This window comes from Acipenser ruthenus, chromosome 58, assembly GCF_902713425.1.
Source record: "Acipenser ruthenus chromosome 58, fAciRut3.2 maternal haplotype, whole genome shotgun sequence".
NCBI classification, from domain to species: domain Eukaryota; kingdom Metazoa; phylum Chordata; class Actinopteri; order Acipenseriformes; family Acipenseridae; genus Acipenser; species Acipenser ruthenus.
The window spans coordinates 4,175,866-4,197,500 of record NC_081246.1 but is presented as its reverse complement, the minus strand read 5'-3'; the positions used below and the strand labels follow the sequence as shown (position 1 = coordinate 4,197,500).

Below are 21,635 nucleotides of genomic sequence, written 5' to 3'. Positions count from 1 at the left end.
ACAAAATAAAGTGTAAAGAAAGCCTAACCCTGTTACACATGAGTTATTTAATAATAATAATAATAATAATAATAATAATAATAATAATAATAATAATAATAATGACGGATGTCACCAGCCCCAAAACCGAGGCTGCTGTGTTTTATGTTCGGATATGTTCGCACTCCAGTGAGATCTGGCGACGCTGCGCCGGGAGTTTCCGAAGCATGTTAAGAGATTATAATGTGGGAGCGGAAACGAGAATCACCGCAGTTAAGTTGCAGTCTTTCCAAGTGTTTAGTGTTAAAAACTCGAGTCCAGGTGCAGCTCTGATAGGAGCCTTCGGGTCTCCGCTCGCTCGCCCGCCCGCTGAAGAGCACTATGCGCCGCTGCCGCTGGCTCTCCCTCCCGGCTCCGTCTCGGTCTCTCTCCCGGTCCTTCAGTCACAATACCTTACCCGTCCCAATGGAATTTATCATTTAATTTGTAACACGTTTGTTTTTCCATTATTTGAGAGTCGAACCCCCCGCTGATTTCCTTTATTCAAAAACTGAACAACGAAAAACAAACGGGTTCGTTTTTTCAACAAAAACAAACAACGAACAACAAACTTGGATATAACTGCAGCAGGCTCCCTAACACACACTTAGATTAACATCTCAGTATTAATTAATTGGAACAAGAACCACTTCAGCAGACGTCAAGCAGTAGAGGAAAATGAAACATGAAGCCGCAGTATTTTTTAACAGCGGATAGCTTTCATCGGGATTGGTGTGTTCAGCATTTCTTTACATAGTTTGAAATGATATGCAGCTTTATATGGGAGCCAAAACCCACACTGTGTAAATTGACCCGTCAGATTCCACACAGGGGCCCACGATGCAGGGATTAGTGCTCTGCATTCTGAACAGCAGACCCCGAATCATGTTCAAAATGCATATATGAGCAAGACATTTTAAATACTAGCATTGTTTAGAAAAACAAAAACCTCGAACATTATAACAGAATCCTGCACTTCCTCTGTGCAGTGTGATCTCTTGATGGCAGCACAATAAACAACAAAGGACGGAATATTGCAGAGGCTGCACCGTTTCTGTGTAGTTGTTATTGTACGGTAGATCTACACTGTGTTAAACTTTAAATGCAATACCACGGTGCTCTCCAAATATTTCTGTTTATACTGTATCTATACGCACTTCAAATAAAATATATTCAGCTATTATGAAGCAAAATACAATAACTGACCAGGTTTCACCAAAAACACCACATAAAAAGACACCTTTATGACAAGCTCTTCCCTTGAAGATCTCCAATGTTTTGTTTTTTTTTGTATAAAAGCTGTGTGTACTTTTGAATTTTTACAGGGATTAAACTCACCAGGTGAACATGCAGGATCAAAGAAACAGAACAGAGACAACGGGAGAGAAGAAAGAATAATTAACACAAATGAATACTGAAAACACAAATAAGATATCGGCTCTGTTTATTTGATTTATTTTTACTTTTTCTCTCTTCTCTCAAAGCGTGCATCGCCCAGTTTGGCCACCTCTGCTATATACCATAGACAAGAAGGACATTAGGACCCGGAAGAGCACATGTGTATATATTTATAATCCAGGGCTGGCAATGGAATGTAAAACAAGCAACGTGATTGGTGGAGCAAGGTTCCAGCTGTCCATATTGGATGGATAAGGACAGTTGGAGCCTTGTCATGTACTCTAAACCGCTGCGCTGCCTCACAGAATTTAAAGTATCGGTATCCATCGTGCTTACCGTTACAGATGCTGTAAGTATGAAACCGAGTGACCAATCACCCGCAAAAATCCCAAAGCTGTAATCAGACATGCCGAATTGGATGAAGAACAATTAACTGAACGGGAAGATAGCAAAACAGAAAAAAAACTCCCTCACCCCGACTTTGTCACTTCAGATAATGTATTTTTGGCGGTTTGGAAACGCTAAAGAAAGACATTTGTGCGCATTATCCACCCCTCTCTGACACCGTGAACATATTACTGAAATCCGAGACGTTGTTGAATTTTTTTTTATTCTTCACGTCTTTTCTGCTCAAACAGCGTCTGCCCTGACAGGAAAAAAACAACCAAAATAAAACACAGTGTCCACCTCCACTCCAAAACACCAAGAGGGCAGCAGTGTGGAGTAGTGGTCAGGGCTCTGGACTCTTGACCAGGTGGGGGACACTGCTGCTGTACCCTTGAGCAAGGTACTTTACCTAGATTGCTCCAGTAAAAACTCAACTGTATAAATGGGGAATTGTATGTCAAAATAATGTGATATCTTGTAACCATTGTAAGTCGCCCTGGATAAGGGCGTCTGCTAAGAAATAAATAATTATAAAAAAAGAATTGAGAAAAAAGATCAAATAAAAAAAACTGCTAAACGACAGAAAATGAATTACGAAACACACAAAGAAAGAAAATAACTTGCTGTATGAACTTCAAAAACATTTTCTGTTATTTATTGACTATTTAGTTATTTACTTATGCTGTATCAGCTATATTTAAACATAATACTGTAAAGCCATAAATATTTACGACCAGAATATTTGGCGAGTCACACCCATGAAACCAATTTTGCTTCAGAAATGTTGGCATCCTGCTGCACTGGTAGTAGTGTATTACTTCATTATATGTACAGCACTAAGATATGTGTGCCAAAAATGTTAACACATAATAAAAGACTCACAAATATTTAGGGCTTTACGGTATATAAAGTCATATCTGCTATCCAGCCTGGACTCACAATATATTACATATGTACTGCCGCTTCAGGCATTATAGTATAGTATAGCATTATAGCGGTAACAATAGTCTTCCCTTGGGTCAATCATTTTCCATATATATATAAGACTCACCTCTTCAAACAGCACCTGTGGAACTCCTCTGTTTGTATCCTGGGACACTATCACCCTTCATGTAAATGTGCTTTATTTTGCTTGTATCTGCCCCCTTTTTACTGCATTTAATCCTGTACTTCAGAATACTGTAATCTGCCAAGTGTTTAACCTGTAGTACGTTGTATTTAATCACATCCTGATGTAACTATCACTATTTAATCATATCCTGATGTCACTATCACTATTATCTGCTGTATTATTGAATTGTGGTTTGTCACACTTGTACTTTGCTTGAACAAAAGTTATTGTATTTCTTGCTCTTATTGTATTACTTGTATTGTAACACTTGAAATGTATTTGCTTACGATTGTAAGTCGCCCTGGATAAGGGTGTCTGCTAAGAAATAAGTAATATATATATATATATATATATATATATATAACCTGATCTGGTCAATCTTAAATTTTACCAGTAAACATTTACCAAGCGAGGTAGTAAATGTCCATAATTATAAAGATACCAATAGATTGTCAATTAACAAAATAATCGTTTATGTCGAAGAAAATATTTATTTCTTTATCCACATTTTCCATTAACAGAAAACATTGATGTATGTGGGAAAAAGGATGGGGGAAACTGCTCATCTACCTTGGGAAACTTTTATAAAGGATACGTTCTATTAAAATCAAGATATAAATGTGTAAAAAGAAAGAAACCAATCAGTGTGCAAAATCATAATGGGAAACACAATTCAGACTCCCCGGTTACAGTGAAGGTCTGCAGGAGTTGTATGGCAGCCACAGTCCTGCAGACTTTAGTTGCAGTTTGATCCAATCTGACCAGTCTATCAAATCACATTCAAAGTCTATACATTGAGTTTGCTGACAGTAGGTACTGTGACTAGTAATAATATAATAATAACACTACTTCATTTTATAACACCTTCCATGTACAAACATCACAAAGCACTGTACAGTTAGTAAAACAGACACGAGCTATTACAATTCAGACATATAAACATTTGGAAATGCTAGTGTATAAAAGTACATTTTAAGATGTGATTTAAAAATACCCAAAGTCCACGATCTTGGTGCATAACTGCAGAATGCCCTGTCACCCATTGAATGTTTTTGGAATATAAAAGACCACAGTCCATTGACCGCACATTCTGTGAAGGAATATAGCTGTGTACTATATCTTTTACATAGCATGGAGTCAATCCATTTAGGGCTTTATGGGTCATCAGCAGAATTTTAAAATCAATCCTGTGTCTCCATGACTAGTTATACAACGTCAGCACATGTCACTAATAGATTATGGAATGCCATATGCTAGCCTCCTGACAAAGTGGAACTGATATCTATAATGCAATATAGGAGCAAAGCTACATGACCAAATACAGCTGGCAGTTTTGCTGGAGTGGCAGAAAAGCTCCTGATAAAAGCAGAGCCCGAGCGAGCCTCCAGCACCGGTGCTAGAACATCCATACTCTGGTAAGTGTCTGGAGGGTAACTGTCTGTATCTGTTGAGCAGTGTTGAGGCTGTGCTGTTTCACTTTGGTTCAGTGCACAGATTGTTTGGGGCGTTTGTGCGGCCGGAAGCCTCTTGCATGAGATGACTTCTCTCTTATGAAAAATAAGAGACGTCCTCCGCGTGATGTATTGCCGTTCAGGCAGCTTTTTTGGTGCTGAGGCTTCCGCATTCTAACTCCGTGCCTTTCTACTGTAAGCATTGTGCGTTTTTAGTGATGTTCTGTAACGAGAGCGATAGAAATGTTGCTTCATTCTGTGTGTGTTTCATCCGAGCTAGCTGTGCTGGTGTCAATAGCAATGATGAAACATATCCGCAGCACAGTAAAGAGTGAGTCAGATTAATCAGCTTGTCTGTTGTACTTGTACACTGATGTCGTTTTAAGCAGTAATGGAGGCGGCTGCATTGCAGTCCACTTTCAAGGCAATCAGACAGCGTTTGTAAATATTACTCATACTAAGAGTTTAAAAGATTTCTAACAGACACAACCAATTTAATATCACTTCCGATTGTCTCCCCTGGTGAAGGCACTGTGGTGTGGTGTGCAGGGGGAGTCACACAGTCAGGGCAGCGCAGGGGCCCCCGAGGGTCTCCCCTGGTAAAGGCACAGCCACGTGGTGTGCAGGGGGAGTCACACAGTCAGGGGAGTGCAGGGGTCCCTGAGGGTCTCTCCTGGTAATGGCATGGCTGTGTGGTGTGCAGGGTGAGTCATCCTTGAGGGTCTCTCCTGGTAAAGGCATGGTTGTGGGTGTGTGGGGGGGAGTCACACAGTCAGGGCAGCGCAGGGGCCCCCGAGGGTCTCCCCTGGTAAAGGCATGGCTGTGTGGTGTGCAGGGGGAGTCACACAGTCAGGGGAGCGCAGGGGTCCCCGAGGGACTCTCCTGGTAAAGGCGTGGCTGTGTGGTGTGCAGGGGGAGTCATACAGTCAGGGCAGCGCAGGGGTCCCTGAGGGTCTCCCCTGGTGAAGGCACTATGGCGTGGCGCGCAGGGGGAGAGTGCTGGTTTCTGCCTGTGTCTTCAGATCTTCATTGGGGTTTCACAAGGAGTGTCACATTGGTTCTGGCACTCCAGCGAGTTAGGGGGCAAACCCGACAGTGCCTGTTTCTATTCACCCCAGAGTCTGGTAGCTTCTAGGTGTAATGAGAGGTGATTGGCTTGGGGATCAGAGGATGTCTACTGACTTTCAATCCTTCTGAGCTTTTGTAAGTTTGTGAGGAATTGCTGTGATGAGGGAACATAATTGGACATTTTAAATTGGGGAGAGAAATGTGATAAAATAAATGCACACTCTAAATTATAAGCCATTTCCAACCCATTCAGAAACATATGCTCAGTAATCAGGAGTCAGTATCAGCTATTAAATGCTTCCATTGCGCAGCATATGAGTCCAGCATGCCCTGCACAGAAATCACACGTATCTTCTTCATTTTGTTTGCAGTGTCGCCAATTCAAAAACCTTCCAAATTCCAGGGTTTCTTGCTGAGGAAGGTAAGAATTATTTGTGATTGTTTTTATCTTTCTATTTGTATTTAATGGCAGGACCAAGTCTTCAACTGAAGGTATTTTAGAAGCTACGGAATAGACTGGGAATCTTTTATTTCAGTATGTTATAACTGGTAGTGTGGAGATTAATGTAGAAGCTCTTCCCCTTAGTGAGTAAGCACACACTTCCCATGTCGCTAAAAGAAAAACAACTTTCTAAAACACTTTCCGCTTTCTCAACTGTGCTGCAAATCCCTGTAAAACTGATCCATGTTAAAATCTACAAGCAGCACAAAATCAGTTTCTAGCCTTTACGAGGTCTGCTTGAAGCATAAACGCACTGAGTTGATCAGTTGTAAGTGATAGATGTATGTCAGGAAAGGTGCACAGTGTAACTGCACCACACTGTGTGCTGTGCTTGTAGCTCCTGTCCACTTCACGCTATGATTTAATAAAACACACTGCGCTTTGCACCTGATAATGGACCTGCTTGGGTTACAAACTGTGTATTCTGCATCTTTTCCGCTGTGAGCCTCTGTCCTGTATATTGATAATCTACATGTTTCGTTCACTGTCTACATCACTTGTTCCAGCTGCAGTAATCTGCCATCATGAGTACGGACGCAGAGATGCAAATATACGGGGCGGCGGCCATATACCTCCGGAAGCCCGAGAAGGAAAGAATTGAGTCGCAAAGCAGACCTTTCGACGCTAAAACCGCCTGTTTCGTGCCACACGCCACAGAGCTCTACGTCAAGGGCGTCATCCAGAGCAAAGAAGGGGGCAAAGCCACCGTCAAAACTGAAGCTGGGGAAGTAAGTCACAGCTTAGAAGTTGCGTTGCTGTTGAACGCTGTTTCGCTGTTCACAAGAACCACTTCCACGCTGCTTTGCCGCTGCTAACTAACTTTCCTTTTCAGACCGTCACTGTTAAAGAGGACGATGTCTTGCCCATGAACCCCCCTAAGTACGATAAGATTGAGGACATGGCCATGATGACCCACCTCAATGAAGCCACTGTGCTGTATAACCTCAAAGAGCGTTTTGCAGCATGGATGATCTACGTGAGTGTGTTTGCACCGAGTAAATGAACACATTGAAAAGGTTCTTTTTATTATGACTCAACTGCATTTCATATGTTCACAATTTCAGACTTACTCCGGGCTGTTTTGCGCTACTGTGAATCCATACAAGTGGCTTCCAGTGTACGACCAGTCTTGTGTTAATGCATACAGAGGCAAGAAGCGTATGGAGGCTCCCCCACACATCTTCTCTGTCTCTGACAATGCCTATCAGTTCATGCTTACTGGTAGGTATTTCAAAATCAAGCCTATTATTTTTTTTTATATCTCATGCTTTTTGGTGCGGTAATGGATCTCATATTTCACAAACGCAATGAGTTATGAAGAGCATTAAATGCCAATATTGTGAAAGAAATGAAAATCTGATTTAGTGTGACCCCACATTGGATCTGTTGCTCATTAGTATCAGTTAAACTAAATAATAACTAAGAAACAATCTTTAATGAAATTCTTAATTCTGTTTACAGATCGTGAAAACCAGTCCGTCCTGATCACGTAAGTATGGATACAATTACAAAGATTATTACAAAATGAACCTCTCCAGAAATACCAGCTCAACGTGTTTTTCTCTTTTACTCAGTGGAGAATCTGGTGCAGGAAAGACTGTGAACACCAAACGTGTCATCCAGTACTTTGCGACAATCGCAGTGTCTGGTGACAAGAAGAAAGAGGCGGCTCCTGGAAAAATCCAGGTTGGAAACTATTGTCATTGACATGAAATAGTATGGAGCATTCAACTGGTTCCAGTTCCATTATCTAACCCTAGGCTTGTGTCTTATACAGGGAACCCTGGAGGATCAGATTATTTCAGCTAACCCTCTGCTGGAAGCTTTTGGTAATGCCAAAACTGTGAGAAATGACAACTCGTCTCGCTTTGTAAGTGACAATGCTTTTGTTTCCATTATATTGGAGCATGTTTGGACTTTCTTAAACCATTAACAGTGTATTAGCATACTGACGTGATTTCATTTTATTTTCATTCAGGGTAAATTTATCAGAATTCACTTCGGAGCCACAGGAAAACTGGCCTCCGCTGACATTGAGACCTGTAAGTTTCTTTTTTCTGCTGTAGTATCTCTTTTCCATCTGTGTCTTGTTTAAAGACATTTACAATTCTGACTGTAATATTTATTCATCACAGACTTGCTGGAAAAATCCAGAGTCACGTTTCAGCTGAAAGAAGAAAGGAGCTACCATATCTTCTATCAGATCATGACCAACCACAAGCCAGAGCTTATTGGTAGGTGAAACTAAATCACTCTGTTAACAGGTTGATTGATGTCTCTGTGCTGAAATATTCTACTATACGTTTGTTGCTATTCTTCCTTCCAGACATGCTTCTCATTACCACCAACCCCTATGATTTCCCTATGATCAGTCAAGGGCAGATCACCGTCGCCAGCATTGACGACAAAGAGGAGTTAATGGCCACAGACGTAAGTTCCATTGATTAGCTTCGTTTAATGATTTTGTTACCCTTTTTGGTGTTGATGCGCCTCATGTTGTTTTTGATATCCAGTCTGCCATTGACATTCTTGGGTTCACCAATGAAGAGAAATTGGGCATCTACAAAATCACTGGTGCAGTGATGCACTACGGTAACATGAAGTTCAAGCAGAAGCAGCGTGAGGAGCAGGCTGAACCAGACGGCACTGAAGGTAACTGATTTACAAGCACCTCTCGTATAAGCAGCTAACAAGACATGAAAGGCAGCCTTGCGAGACGCTATTGTGAGAGCCTGCAGAAATCATGCAGAGATAGCGCCATTGCTTTTGCATTACTGTTGAGAATCAGACATTAGATGAACATGCATTGTTTCTCAAGACATGCAAATCTCCTACTAAGCTATTCTATCGATTACAACCAGTTTACACATCCAAGATTACCAGGAGTCGTAAACAAGATGTTGTGTTTGGTTTCAGTGGCTGACAAAGTCAGTTATCTGTTGGGACTGAACTCCGCCGACTTGCTGAAAGCCTTGTGCTACCCGAGAGTGAAAGTGGGGAATGAGTATGTGACCAAGGGGCAGACTGTCCCCCAGGTAATGTGTTTGCTCTAGACCTCCACGAACATTGCACACAATTCAACTGAATAATAGTTTCATTTAACACAACCTCTATTATCTCATTAGGTCAATAACGCTGTTGGCGCTCTGTCCAAATCTGTCTATGAGAAACTGTTCTTGTGGATGGTTATCCGTATCAACGAGATGTTGGCTACAAAGCAGCCAAGACAATTCTACATTGGAGTCCTGGATATTGCAGGATTCGAGATCTTTGATGTAAGTTGGAGGATTTCTGTATCGTCATTTCCGTACTACACACAGCGTTATTTATTGTTGGGATTTCATATATATTTTTTTGTATATATTTAGTTCAACAGCTTGGAGCAGCTGTGCATCAACTTCACCAATGAAAAACTGCAACAGTTCTTCAATCATACCATGTTTGTACTGGAACAAGAAGAGTACAAGAAAGAAGGGATTGTTTGGGATTTCATTGACTTCGGTATGGACTTGGCTGCTTGCATTGAGCTTATTGAAAAGGTACGTCAGTGACGCTGTTAATAAATTCAACGCTCTCGTCACTGTCTCTGTTGTTTTTCTCTTTCTAAAATTCACATCTTTGTTTCCACTAGCCAATGGGCATCTTCTCCATCCTTGAAGAGGAGTGCATGTTCCCCAAGGCCTCAGACACTTCCTTCAAGAACAAGCTGTACGACCAGCACCTTGGCAAGAACAACGCCTTCCAGAAACCGAAACCGGGCAAAGGCAAAGTTGAGGCCCACTTCTCCCTGGTGCACTATGCTGGCACTGTGGACTACAACGTCGGCGGCTGGCTGGACAAGAACAAGGACCCACTGAATGAAACTGTATTGGGGCTGTACGTGAAATCATCCGTGAAGCTCCTGGCCTTCCTTTATGCCAGTAGCGCAGCAACAGCTGCAGGTAATCAATCAATCAATGAATCTTTATATTATATAGCGCCTTTCATAGTGGACCACCATCACAAAGCGCTTTACAAGATACAGTAACAACAAGAAAATCCATAATACTTTAAATAGAGAGAAATGAATCATACATGAAATAGCAGCAACAGCTAATAGCAGATATCAGGCTTAAAGAGCATGGAAAGCAAGAGAGAACAGGAGGGTCTTGAGAGCTGATTTGAAGTGAGCGATGGTGGGAGCGTCACGCACCAAAGCTGGGAGAGAGTTCCAAAGAGTCAGAGCCATGACTCTAAACAAGCGTTCTCAGAGTGTGCTGCACTTTTGCTTGGGGATAACAAGCAGGCCAGAGTCAGAGGACCTCAGCTTGCAGGCAGGGACATAGCGGGTCAGCACAGGATGAGGAGGTACTTGGGACCTGTGTGATGAAGGGCCTTGTAGGTGAGCAGGAGAGTTTTGAAAATAATCCTGAACTTCACAGGTAGCCAGCGCACAGCTGGGCAAAACGGGGGGTGATGTGATCACGTTTTTTACATCTGGTAAGGATCCTGGCAGTGGCATTCTGAACCAGCTGCAGTCGGTTTATGGTGCGTGCCGGGAGACCACCATATAGAGAGTTGCAGTAGTTGAGTCGAGAGGAGACAAATGCATGACAAAGTATCTCTGCATCCGTGAGGGACAGGTAGGGACGGACTCTGGAATTGTTATCAGTGTCGTACCAATATAACTGCATCGGTACGACACCGATAATAACTCCAGTCTGGACAGATGTTTCGGTACTGTTCCGCAACGGTATAAAAATGAACAGGACATAATACTTCAAGGTGTTGCAGATTATCTGTGTCAGATTCTGGACGTTTCCAATGGTTTTCATTTTATACACACATTGCTATTGAGGGCTAAGGGAGGGGTTCAACCTGCTTCATACTGATTGTACTTCACCTGTCTGAGGTTTTGCTCTTTTGCATTTAAAGATGCTGGAGGCGCGAAGAAGGGTGGCAAGAAGAAGGGTGGCTCCTTCCAGACTGTGTCTGGACTCTTCAGGGTATGTGTTCCTGCTTCACCTTTTTGTACTCCGCTTGCATCAAATGCATTTGCTAGTTTAGCAACATATTTGGTCAGTTTATGGCGATGGTACGGTGATACGGCAGTAAATATGTCAGCGTCCTGGATCTTTGAAAACACTCCATGTGAAAGTTCACTGGCATTGATTGGTACTCAGTTGTAGAGGTGAGAGAAGGGCAGCTTGTCCTGCTATGAAGTCAACACATTAATAAATAGATGTGCTTTGATTTATTTATTAACTGACGATGAATACTGGGAGAATCTGAGTATCGCCCTGAATCTGTACTACGTGTCATTTATGAATTGAAAAATGTGAAATCAATCTTCCAATGTTCATCATGCTACAGGAGAATCTGAACAAACTGATGTCCAACTTGAGGAGCACTCACCCTCACTTTGTGCGCTGCTTGATTCCCAACGAGTCAAAGACTCCAGGTACTTATGATGTTATAGCGCGTGAGACTCTTCATTTTGATGCTCATTCCTGACACATGTCTAACTGCAATCACAGGTATTTCAGGCTGTGTTCAAAGGTTTGAAGGTTTGTTCGCTAGCCAGCAATTCAAAAGGTAGTTCTAAACCTTTGAAAGTTCGTCATGCGGTATATGGAACAATAACAAGACACAAGACAAGTATTTTATTTATTCAGCTGATAATCATGATTATCGTGTTAATTGACAGCCGATAATCGAGAACAGAAAATTGCTTTATCATCTAACACTTCTATATATGCATGAGTATCGCAAGCAACATCAATTACGTGTACATAAATGATGTGGCTTTTTATTTGTATTTAAATTATAAAAACATGATTACTGTTCTATATAACATGTACCCTTCTTTACAGCCCTTATGGAAAATCATTTGGTTATCCACCAGCTGAGATGTAACGGTGTGCTGGAAGGTATCAGAATTTGCAGAAAGGGATTCCCAAGCAGAATCCTGTATGGTGACTTCAAGCAAAGGTATCAACACAACTGAGTTTCCCTCTCATGAATACTTTTTCATTCTTTTACATTTCTCTGTGCAGCTATTCAAAGTGTATAATGACATGTATTCACTATTTCTGACATAGATACAAAGTATTAAATGCAAGTGTCATCCCTGATGGTCAGTTCATGGACAACAAGAAAGCATCAGAGAAGCTTTTGGGATCCATTGATATAAATCACGAGGAGTATAAATTTGGGCACACCAAGGTTAGTATACATAAATATGTCTTTAAAATTAGCATCACCTTGAAAATGTTATTGAACAGTAAAAATGAATTTAAATGCTAATGTAAACCACATTATACTTATGAAAGTCAATCATTTTCAAGATAGAGACTCTTTGTTTATTGTTACATGATTAAGTGAACTCTGTTCCCCTAGTCTAATGGTGCGCCATGCGAAGACAAAAGCCTATTTTACCATGAATCTCTTGAATTCAGGTGTTCTTTAAAGCTGGTCTGCTGGGTGTACTTGAGGAGATGCGAGATGAAAAGCTAGCCAAACTCGTGACCATCACGCAGGCTCTGGCTCGTGGCTTCCTGATGAGAAAGGAATTCGTAAAGATGATGGAAAGAAGGTGATAAAGAAATACCAAACCATCTGAAGCGACTTTAATATACTGCAATAGCTAAAAGATGTCATTTTTATAAATCTAACACACAAGTTATACTGCTATATATGTTATACAATTCACTTCATGTGGTTTTAATGTCATGTTTCTGCTATATACTTTTACTCAATATTCATATTTCATAAACATTTCATAAACTTTGTTTTATGTTGCTATGGATAAAATGCAAAAAGACTTTGAGATTTGATTCCCCAGCACATTGTGATTTCTTTTTAGAAATATATATTATAGTTATGGAAACGTTTCAAGAATCAGATATAACAGTGTTCTGCTTTTGTGAGTTAAACAAAAGAGTTTTACAAAAAGGCTCATATATAATTTGTGTTCTTTTGTTCATGTATTATAGGGAAGCTCTTTTCACCATCCAGTACAACATTCGTTCATTCATGAATGTGAAACACTGGCCGTGGATGAAGCTCTACTTCAAGATCAAGCCACTCCTGAAGAGCGCCGAATCTGAAAAGGAAATGGCCAACATGAAGGAAGAATTCGAAAAGTGCAAAGAAAATCTGGCCAAGTCAGAAGCAAAATGCAAGTCACTGGAGGAGAAAATGGTTTCTGTGATGCAGGAAAAGAATGACCTGCTGCTTCAAGTCCAGTCGGTACGTATCCATTCTTTATTACTATGGCTTATCGTCCTTTCAATTGCTTTATCTCATGTGGTGGACACTGCCTAGATGTGAGAGATTCATGATTCATGATTCTTTTTGCCATATTTCTGTACCGCCTCCTTCTGGACCAAACCAGCATATAAAATGAATAAACCAGAGCAAGGACCCATTTCCACTGGGGTTACGTGATCATTTCAGAAACACCACCAACACAAATCTAATGCAAAACCCTGAAAGCATATTGTTATTGAACTACAGCATCTCAAAGACATTCCTAGGGACTCATTAATAATAAGTGAGCTTTCAAATATTCTGGTCATTTCCCCCCTCATGCAGAAAGTGTCGACTTTATTGGATAAACATTTCAATCCCTGTACATTTATTAAAATTATACTTTTACAATGCGTTTGCAGGAAAGTGAAAGTCTCTCTGATGCTGAAGAAAGATGCGAGGCGCTTATCAAAAGCAAAATCCAGCTCGAGGCAAAACTTAAAGAGACAACGGAGAGACTGGAAGATGAGGAGGAAATGAACTCTGAGCTGACTGCCAAGAAGAGGAAACTGGAAGACGAGTGCTCTGAGCTCAAGAAGGACATCGACGACCTCGAGCTCACACTGGCCAAAGTGGAGAAGGAGAAGCACGCCACAGAAAATAAGGTGAGGATTTTAACAAGCGACATGCAATTATTTATTAAAAAACTGAACACAAACAAATCCATTGGTTTTGTTTCTAACCCTTTTATATAGGTTAAAAACCTTACTGAAGAAATGGCTACTCAGGATGAAAGTCTTGCAAAATTAACCAAGGAAAAGAAAGCCCTCCAAGAGGCACACCAACAGACCCTTGATGACCTGCAAGCAGAGGAGGACAAAGTCAACACTCTGACCAAAGCAAAGACTAAGCTGGAACAACAAGTGGACGATGTGAGTGAAGCAGACCAAGCAGACTCTCAAGGGGTTTAACTTCATCAAATACAATCATATCATATCATTGGCTTTTCCTTTTGTGTAGCTTGAAGGTTCACTGGAGCAAGAAAAGAAACTCCGTATGGACCTTGAGAGAGCCAAGAGAAAGCTTGAGGGAGATCTGAAGCTAGCCCAGGAATCCATAATGGATCTGGAAAATGACAAGCAGCAATCAGATGAGAAGATAAAGAAGTAAGACTACTATATAGAAAGAAATGTAGATTTAAATGTGTAGATTTAACAAGCAAACAAAATAACTAAATGAACATAAGGATCTACGCTGGAGACAATACTGGGACTAATTTGGCCCCCGATTGATTCATAAATCCAGATATTAATAATGCAGGTCATGTTATATAAGAACATAAGACAATTTAGGAAAAAGAGAAAACTATTCAGTCCACCAAAGATTGTATGGTTCCTAGCAGCAGGTTGATCTCCAAAACGTTGATCAAGTCGGGTCTTAAAGGGTGGTTCAGCATTAGCTACTGTATGTGTTCATGTTAGAAAAAAAGTATTCTTGCCAGAGGTGGGATTTGAACTCCTCAGTAGGCGACTGCAACCTGAATACAGCGCCTACAACCGCTAGACTGTACTTTTACTACTGTGGCTCAATTCATTCCATATCAATTCTTTGAACTTTCCAGGAAGGACTTTGAAACAAGCCAGCTGCTAAGCAAAATTGAGGATGAACAAGCTGTGGGTGCTCAACTTCAAAAGAAGATTAAGGAGCTCCAGGTATTGTGGGGAAATCAAACTCTTTGAATTCACAGAAAATAACTGATCACAGATGTTTGACTCCAGCTGAGAAATGTTTCCATTTTGTTCCATTTTCTAGGCGCGCATCGAAGAGCTTGAAGAAGAAATCGAAGCAGAACGAGCTGCTCGGGCAAAGATTGAAAAGCAAAGAGCTGATCTTTCCAGGGAACTTGAAGAGATCAGTGAAAGGCTTGAGGAAGCTGGCGGTGCAACTTCAGCTCAGATTGAAATGAACAAGAAACGTGAAGCTGAGTTTCAGAAGCTCAGACGTGACCTGGAGGAGTCCACTCTGCAGCATGAAGCCACTGCAGCTGCTCTTCGCAAAAAGCAAGCCGACAGCGTGGCGGAACTGGGAGAACAAATCGACAACCTCCAGCGTGTGAAACAGAAGCTCGAGAAGGAAAAGAGTGAATTGAAAATGGAACTCGATGACCTCTCCAGCAACATGGAATCTGTAGCCAAAACCAAGGTACAGTGAACAGCGGATGTATGTATGCATGTATGTGTGTGTGTGTGTGCTCTCAGGACAAGCCTATAGGATTGTGTTCATGTACACTAATCCTTTTCATCTTTTAACTAAAGGCTAACCTGGAAAAGATGTGCCGTTCTCTGGAGGACCAGCACAGTGAGATTAAGACCAAGAACGACGAGAACGTGCGTCAGATCAATGACATCAGTGGGCAAAAAGCACGTCTTCTGACAGAGAACGGTAAGCCGGTACCTGCTGCCTGATGCAATTGAATTGACAGCACAGTAGAAGAAAGAGCGTCCTTGAAAACTCTCAATGCTTCTGTTTCAGGTGAATTCTCTCGCCAGCTGGAAGAGAAGGAAGCTTTAGTTTCTCAGCTGACGAGGGGCAAACAGGCTTTCACTCAGCAAATTGAGGAGCTCAAGAGGCAGCTGGAGGAAGAATCAAAAGTAATACTGCCATTATTCTATTACACAGTGCTTTCAGACCTTAGGCATGCTTTTAAAATGTCATTTTATTGAACCCGTAGATTGATACCATGCCAACTGGCTAATGCAGGGTCACGTGACCAATAGTCTGTGCTGTTCCCCAAATGATCTGTAATCAATAGCAGTCAATAGAGCCCCCTGAGGACACCCCCACAATAAACAGAACAGCGGACCAGCTACACGGTCACAGACTTCTTAGGATGAATCATTTTTAATAAATACAAGTGTAATAAAACAGCTAGTGACTTTAGACTTCACCTTATAATGGAACAAACGACCTCCAGAGAGCAATAAAGCCCACTGTCTCACTTCCTCAGCCTCTGGGCAACGGGTTTCCAGTATAAGACTCAACTCCAGTCAATATTTGTACATTGTAATCTCTTCGTATATGGTGTTGTAGTCTTTGGCATTGCATGTTTTTTATTATAATATTCCTGTCATTCTTTAAAGGCCAAGAGTGCCCTGGCTCATAGTGTGCAATCTGCCCGCCATGACTGTGACCTGCTTCGTGAGCAATTTGAGGAGGAGCAGGAAGCCAAGGCTGAGCTGCAGCGTGCAATGTCCAAGGCTAACAGTGAGGTGGCTCAGTGGAGAACCAAATACGAAACTGATGCTATCCAGCGCACGGAGGAGCTTGAAGAAGCAAAGTAAATAACCACGCTTTACTTCACATACATTTCAGTGCATTCATTCTCTGCTCCCTTTTCTAAACACAAACACTCATTCCCAGGAAAAAGCTGGTACAGCGCCTTCAAGATGCTGAAGAACACATTGAGGCTGTGAACTCAAAGTGTGCCTCTCTGGAGAAAACCAAACAGAGGCTCCAGGGTGAAGTGGAAGATCTCATGGTTGACGTAGAAAGAGCAAATGCACAAGCCGCTGCTCTCGACAAGAAGCAGAGAAACTTCGACAAGGTACGCAAAAGATGGCTGTTCAAAAACCTAATACAGGGCATCTGGTAGAAATATTGCTGTCTGGCTCAAAGTTAGTAACAAAGAGACATCTTGGTGTATATTTATGAGCTGTATTGTTTCAGGTTCTTGCTGAGTGGAAGCAGAAGTTTGAAGAAGGCCAGGCAGAGCTGGAAGCTGCACAGAAAGAGGCTCGCTCTCTCGGCACTGAGCTCTTCAAATTGAAGAACTCCTATGAAGAATCTTTGGACCACCTGGAAACCCTTAAGCGGGAGAACAAGAACTTACAGCGTGAGTCCCGACTTCAACACCCTGTTCACACTCAGATACGGGTTCATTCACTCATCTCGTGCTCACATTGGTTTTGTAAAGTCAACCATTTTGTCCAGTCACTGTAAATGTTTCTGACACCAAGGATCACAGACAGAATTGGGCAGAAATGTGGCAAATGTAATGTAAACAAATGTAAAATTGTATATGCCAGTATTAAAAATGTATAGCACTAATTATAATACAATCTCTGTGTGATACACTGCAGTGAGAGCCAACGACAAGGTAAAAGTGGAAGAAACCAAGTGAAGCAGACAAACGTTTTGGCTAGTGTCTTCTTCAGTGCACTAATGCAATTCTGACTGTGCATTCTGAATCATGGAGGAGCAACATTTGAATCTGTTGTCTCTAAGCCTGCAGTGGGATGCTGTGAATGAAAAGCGCCCGGTTATTGTTGCATTCCAATTCTAACCATGTTTCTCATCTTCTTCTTCGTCTTGTAGAGGAGATCTCTGATCTGACTGAACAGATTGGTGAGGGTGGGAAGGCTATTCATGAGCTGGAGAAGTCAAAGAAGCAGACTGAAACTGAAAAGTCAGAAATCCAAACCGCCTTGGAAGAGGCAGAGGTAATTCTTTAGAAACACACACCTTCTCATCTCCATGTCCATTATCTCTATACTATGTTAAGTTTCCTCTCTATCTTTCTCTTTGAATCTTTAATAAAACAGGCTACACTGGAGCACGAGGAGTCCAAGATTCTCCGTGTCCAGCTGGAGCTGAACCAGGTGAAATCGGAGGTTGACCGAAAGATCGCCGAGAAAGACGAGGAGCTGGAACAGCTGAAGAGAAACAGTCAGAGAGTGGTGGACTCCATGCAGAGCACTCTCGACTCTGAAGTTAGGAGCCGCAACGATGCCCTGAGAGTGAAGAAGAAGATGGAGGGAGACCTGAATGAAATGGAAATTCAGCTGAGTCACGCCAACCGCCAAGCAGCTGAATCTCAGAAACAACTGAGGAACGTCCAAGGACAACTCAAGGTAGGGAGACTTTCTTTTGAGGGCTAGTGTCACACATTTCACTTGTGAACAGATCTTCCTAATTGTCTTACTGGTTTTTATTTTCTATCCAGGATGCTCAACTGCACCTTGACGATGCTGTCCGAGGACAGGAAGACACGAAGGAACAGCTCGCCATGGTGGAACGCAGGAACACCCTGATGCAGGCTGAAATTGAAGAGATGAGGGCTGCCCTGGAACAGATAGAGAGAGGCCGCAAAGTGGCTGAACAGGAGCTCATTGACGCCAGCGAGCGTGTGCAGCTGCTGCACACCCAGGTCCGAAGGAATTCCTGCGGTGGTGTTGTTTTTTATTCTTGTTTTAAATGATGTTTATGAGCTTTTGGGAGCTGACAGTCTTTACCTTGTTACAGAACACCAGTCTCATCAACACCAAGAAGAAGCTCGAGTCTGATGTTAGCCAGCTGCAGAGCGAAGTAGATGACACCATCCAGGAAGCAAGAAACGCAGAAGAAAAAGCCAAGAAAGCCATTACTGACGTGAGTCTTTTTTATGGGTAATGATAGATGCTATTGGATTGGGGGCTGTGTGTTTAAACACCTGTTACTTAACATTCACCTTGCAAGCTGTGGAGGTTTCGCTTGCTCCAGTTCAAAACCTACATTCAAACCAATGTGGTGTGCAGGGATGAGGCTCTCCACCACTGAGCAATTGATGTTCAATCAGTTCAGCATTAACGGCCAACCGCAAGAGACAGTTAGGTGTCCCAACTTAAATACGAGGCCACTTAAACAATGACAAGAACATTTTCTACAGTTAATGACAGCTGCACAGGACATTAATGCTATTATATGAATGAAAAGATTTTTAAATCTTTTTAGTTTCCGTACTTGATAATTTAGGCTGCTTGGCATTTATGAGCTTCACGATTCTAAAGTCCTCTTAGCTTTTAGATGCCATCTACCTGTGGGATAATTACCGCTCTACTCAGAACCTGTTTGGCTGAGACATGCCGTGAGGCTCACAGTTACAATTTCCCCATTTCTACTTCTGCTCCAGCTCTAAATGTCTTCCCTTCAACTACCAGGCTGCCATGATGGCAGAGGAGCTCAAGAAGGAGCAGGACACCAGCTCTCACCTGGAGAGGATGAAGAAGAACCTGGAACAGACAGTGAAGGACCTGACCCACCGTCTGGATGAGGCTGAGCAGCTGGCCATGAAGGGTGGAAAGAAACAGCTCCAGAAACTGGAGACCAGGGTGAGCTGAACATCTGGAGAAGTACTTTGCAGGTCCAAACTTGGGTGACTATTTGGAATAACTTGGAATGCTTTGACTTTCCAGGTGCGCGAGCTGGAGAACGAGCTTGAAGCTGAGCAGAGACGTGGCATCGATGCGGTTAAAGGAGTCCGCAAATACGAGAGAAGAGTCAAGGAGCTCAGCTACCAGGTACAGTGAAGCCTTCAGCATTGCAGCATTGGGCTTAGACATTGAAAACATATTGGGGGTTATTGAAGGTACAGAGAAGGGCAACTAGGCTGATCCCAGGACTTAATGGAATGGGTGATGAGGACAAGTGTAAAGAATGAAATCTCTTCAGGTGAAGAAGTAAGAGCTAAAACTCTGGGATCATAAGGAAGGGACGAGCCTTGTTGGGTCGAATGGACTCTTCTCACTCCCAAACTGTCCTTATGTTTTTATAATGTTATATTTTCATAACCCCCTTTTCCTTGTTAGGTTCTTGAAAATCACAATAAAAAGAAAAAGTATGGAATTTATTTTTCTGTCCAGCAGAATATGAATATATTGCTGCCTGTATAATTTATGAATGTATTGAGTCTGATCACTCTGAATGTGCTCTATTGCAGCGTTAAGTTTAGTAATTGGTCACGTGAGTTATTATTGTGATTGATTTCATCGCAGGGTGAAGAAGACAAGAAGAATGTGGCCAGACTCCAGGATCTGGTTGATAAGCTGCAGCTGAAAGTGAAGGCTTACAAGAGGCAGGCTGAGGAAGCTGTACGTGACCCTTGAGATCTGAAACACCATGTTTTCTGAAGCACCGCTTTTCTTTCACTCTTGTATTTGAACCCATTTGTGTAACCCTGTGTCTCGCGCTTCCCTTTCAGGAGGAACAAGCCAACACCCACCTGGCTAAGTTCAGGAAGGTGCAGCACGAGCTTGAGGAGTCTGAGGAGCGCGCTGATATCGCTGAGTCCCAGGTCAACAAGCTGAGGACCAAGAGCCGCGAGCTGGGAGCCAAGGTGACTTAAAAGATGAAATCCAGCACAGTTCCCTTTACTGCAAGGCATTTGAACTGGTCTCAGTTAAGCATTTGCCAGGAGAGCATTGGTGTTCCTCCTGAGCAGCGCTCTGATCTTTGTGAAAGCATTTTACTGATTTTAAGGAACTTCAGTGCAGTGATAGAGATTTTGGACAGGATTTCAGAAGCAGCGTTATATATTTCTAATTACAAATGTTGGACAATATAGTAACATATCTCTCATATTCTATACTAGAGGTATATCTTATTAATGCTTCAGTATGTGTATTAATTAAATGTAGTGTTTTGTTTTAAATGTTGGTGAGATAAAGCAGGGTGGTCTGTTTTATTTTCAAGCATGATTTTTTTTTTTTTAAACAGTTAAAGAGTAAAGCTGTGTTTGTCTCACAGTGTGCACAGTGACTAATCGTGAATTCATTTCTTTGTTTCTAAAGGGAAAGGAAGCCGAAGAATAGAGGACTCGACGACTTGAACCAGAGATTCATATAATATGAAATCTGCTGAATAGTCACTGTAGGATTATTGAAAAATAAATAGACTTCATTTGCATCCTCTCCCTGTGTCTTGGTGTTTTTCTTCTTTCCTGACACTCTAGTCTTAACACTGATGTAAAGCATCCAGAAAGAGCGCTCTGTTCAGTACGAGGAGGAGACATTTCACATGTCTGTTGTTATTTTTAAATTTATTTATGGTTTTATTTTCTTCGATAATTAACTGATGGTGAAAATATAATCTTTAAAAGGTGGACCTAAAAAAACGAAATATTCCACAGTTTAGCATTTAGTGTTATTCAGGTAAGCATTTAACACGAGAACGAGTGCGTTTACAGGCACACCAAGAACAACCATGATCAGTCAATCTGACCAGCCTGTTAAAAACAACATAAATATTATAATGAAAGGAGAAACGTAGTTTTATTCAGGAACGTCATATAAAGCATCTGCACAACCGAAACATTGTAAATAAACAGAAATGTGTTTATATCCAGACATATTACATAACGTGCATCCTCAAAAAAATGGTAAAAATGAAATAAAACAAATATTTGAAAACAAATGTGTGTATATACAGGTATATCACGTACATACAAAACTGTACAACATGGGTTCAAATAAATGGGTTTATATTGCCTACATAACAAAGTGCATATACGGAACCAAAGCCACGTGTTTATACACAGACATACTATAATCGAAATGACATGAATAAATAAACATTTGAACAGAATGGGCTTCATTTACAATCATTTACAAAGTCTGAGTGCTGGCACAAATCATATGCTTTTCAACATACGCAGTCT

The 21,635-nt window shown here is 41.6% G+C and overlaps 1 protein-coding gene across 1 annotated transcript; it reads left to right on the top strand.

Annotated features, from left to right (window-relative positions):
* Positions 1-4,199: 4,199 nt before the first annotated feature.
* LOC117407754 (myosin heavy chain, fast skeletal muscle-like) lies at positions 4,200-20,889 on the top strand. The gene is made up of 41 exons (XM_059017917.1): positions 4,200-4,329; positions 5,805-5,854; positions 6,442-6,663; positions 6,768-6,911; positions 7,000-7,156; positions 7,397-7,424; positions 7,510-7,621; positions 7,713-7,805; positions 7,914-7,977; positions 8,071-8,169; positions 8,262-8,365; positions 8,449-8,587; positions 8,852-8,970; positions 9,061-9,210; positions 9,304-9,474; positions 9,567-9,876; positions 10,850-10,920; positions 11,288-11,375; positions 11,788-11,905; positions 12,016-12,139; positions 12,373-12,509; positions 12,910-13,165; positions 13,588-13,830; positions 13,921-14,097; positions 14,186-14,331; positions 14,787-14,877; positions 14,978-15,367; positions 15,481-15,607; positions 15,698-15,816; positions 16,306-16,502; positions 16,586-16,769; positions 16,892-17,057; positions 17,540-17,664; positions 17,767-18,075; positions 18,168-18,371; positions 18,467-18,592; positions 19,141-19,311; positions 19,396-19,500; positions 19,975-20,070; positions 20,181-20,315; positions 20,770-20,889. The coding sequence occupies exons 3-41, from the start codon at positions 6,460-6,462 to the stop codon at positions 20,788-20,790; spliced, it is 5,820 nt and encodes a 1,939-aa protein (XP_058873900.1). The 5' UTR covers positions 4,200-4,329; positions 5,805-5,854; positions 6,442-6,459; the 3' UTR covers positions 20,791-20,889.
* Positions 20,890-21,635: the final 746 nt, after the last annotated feature.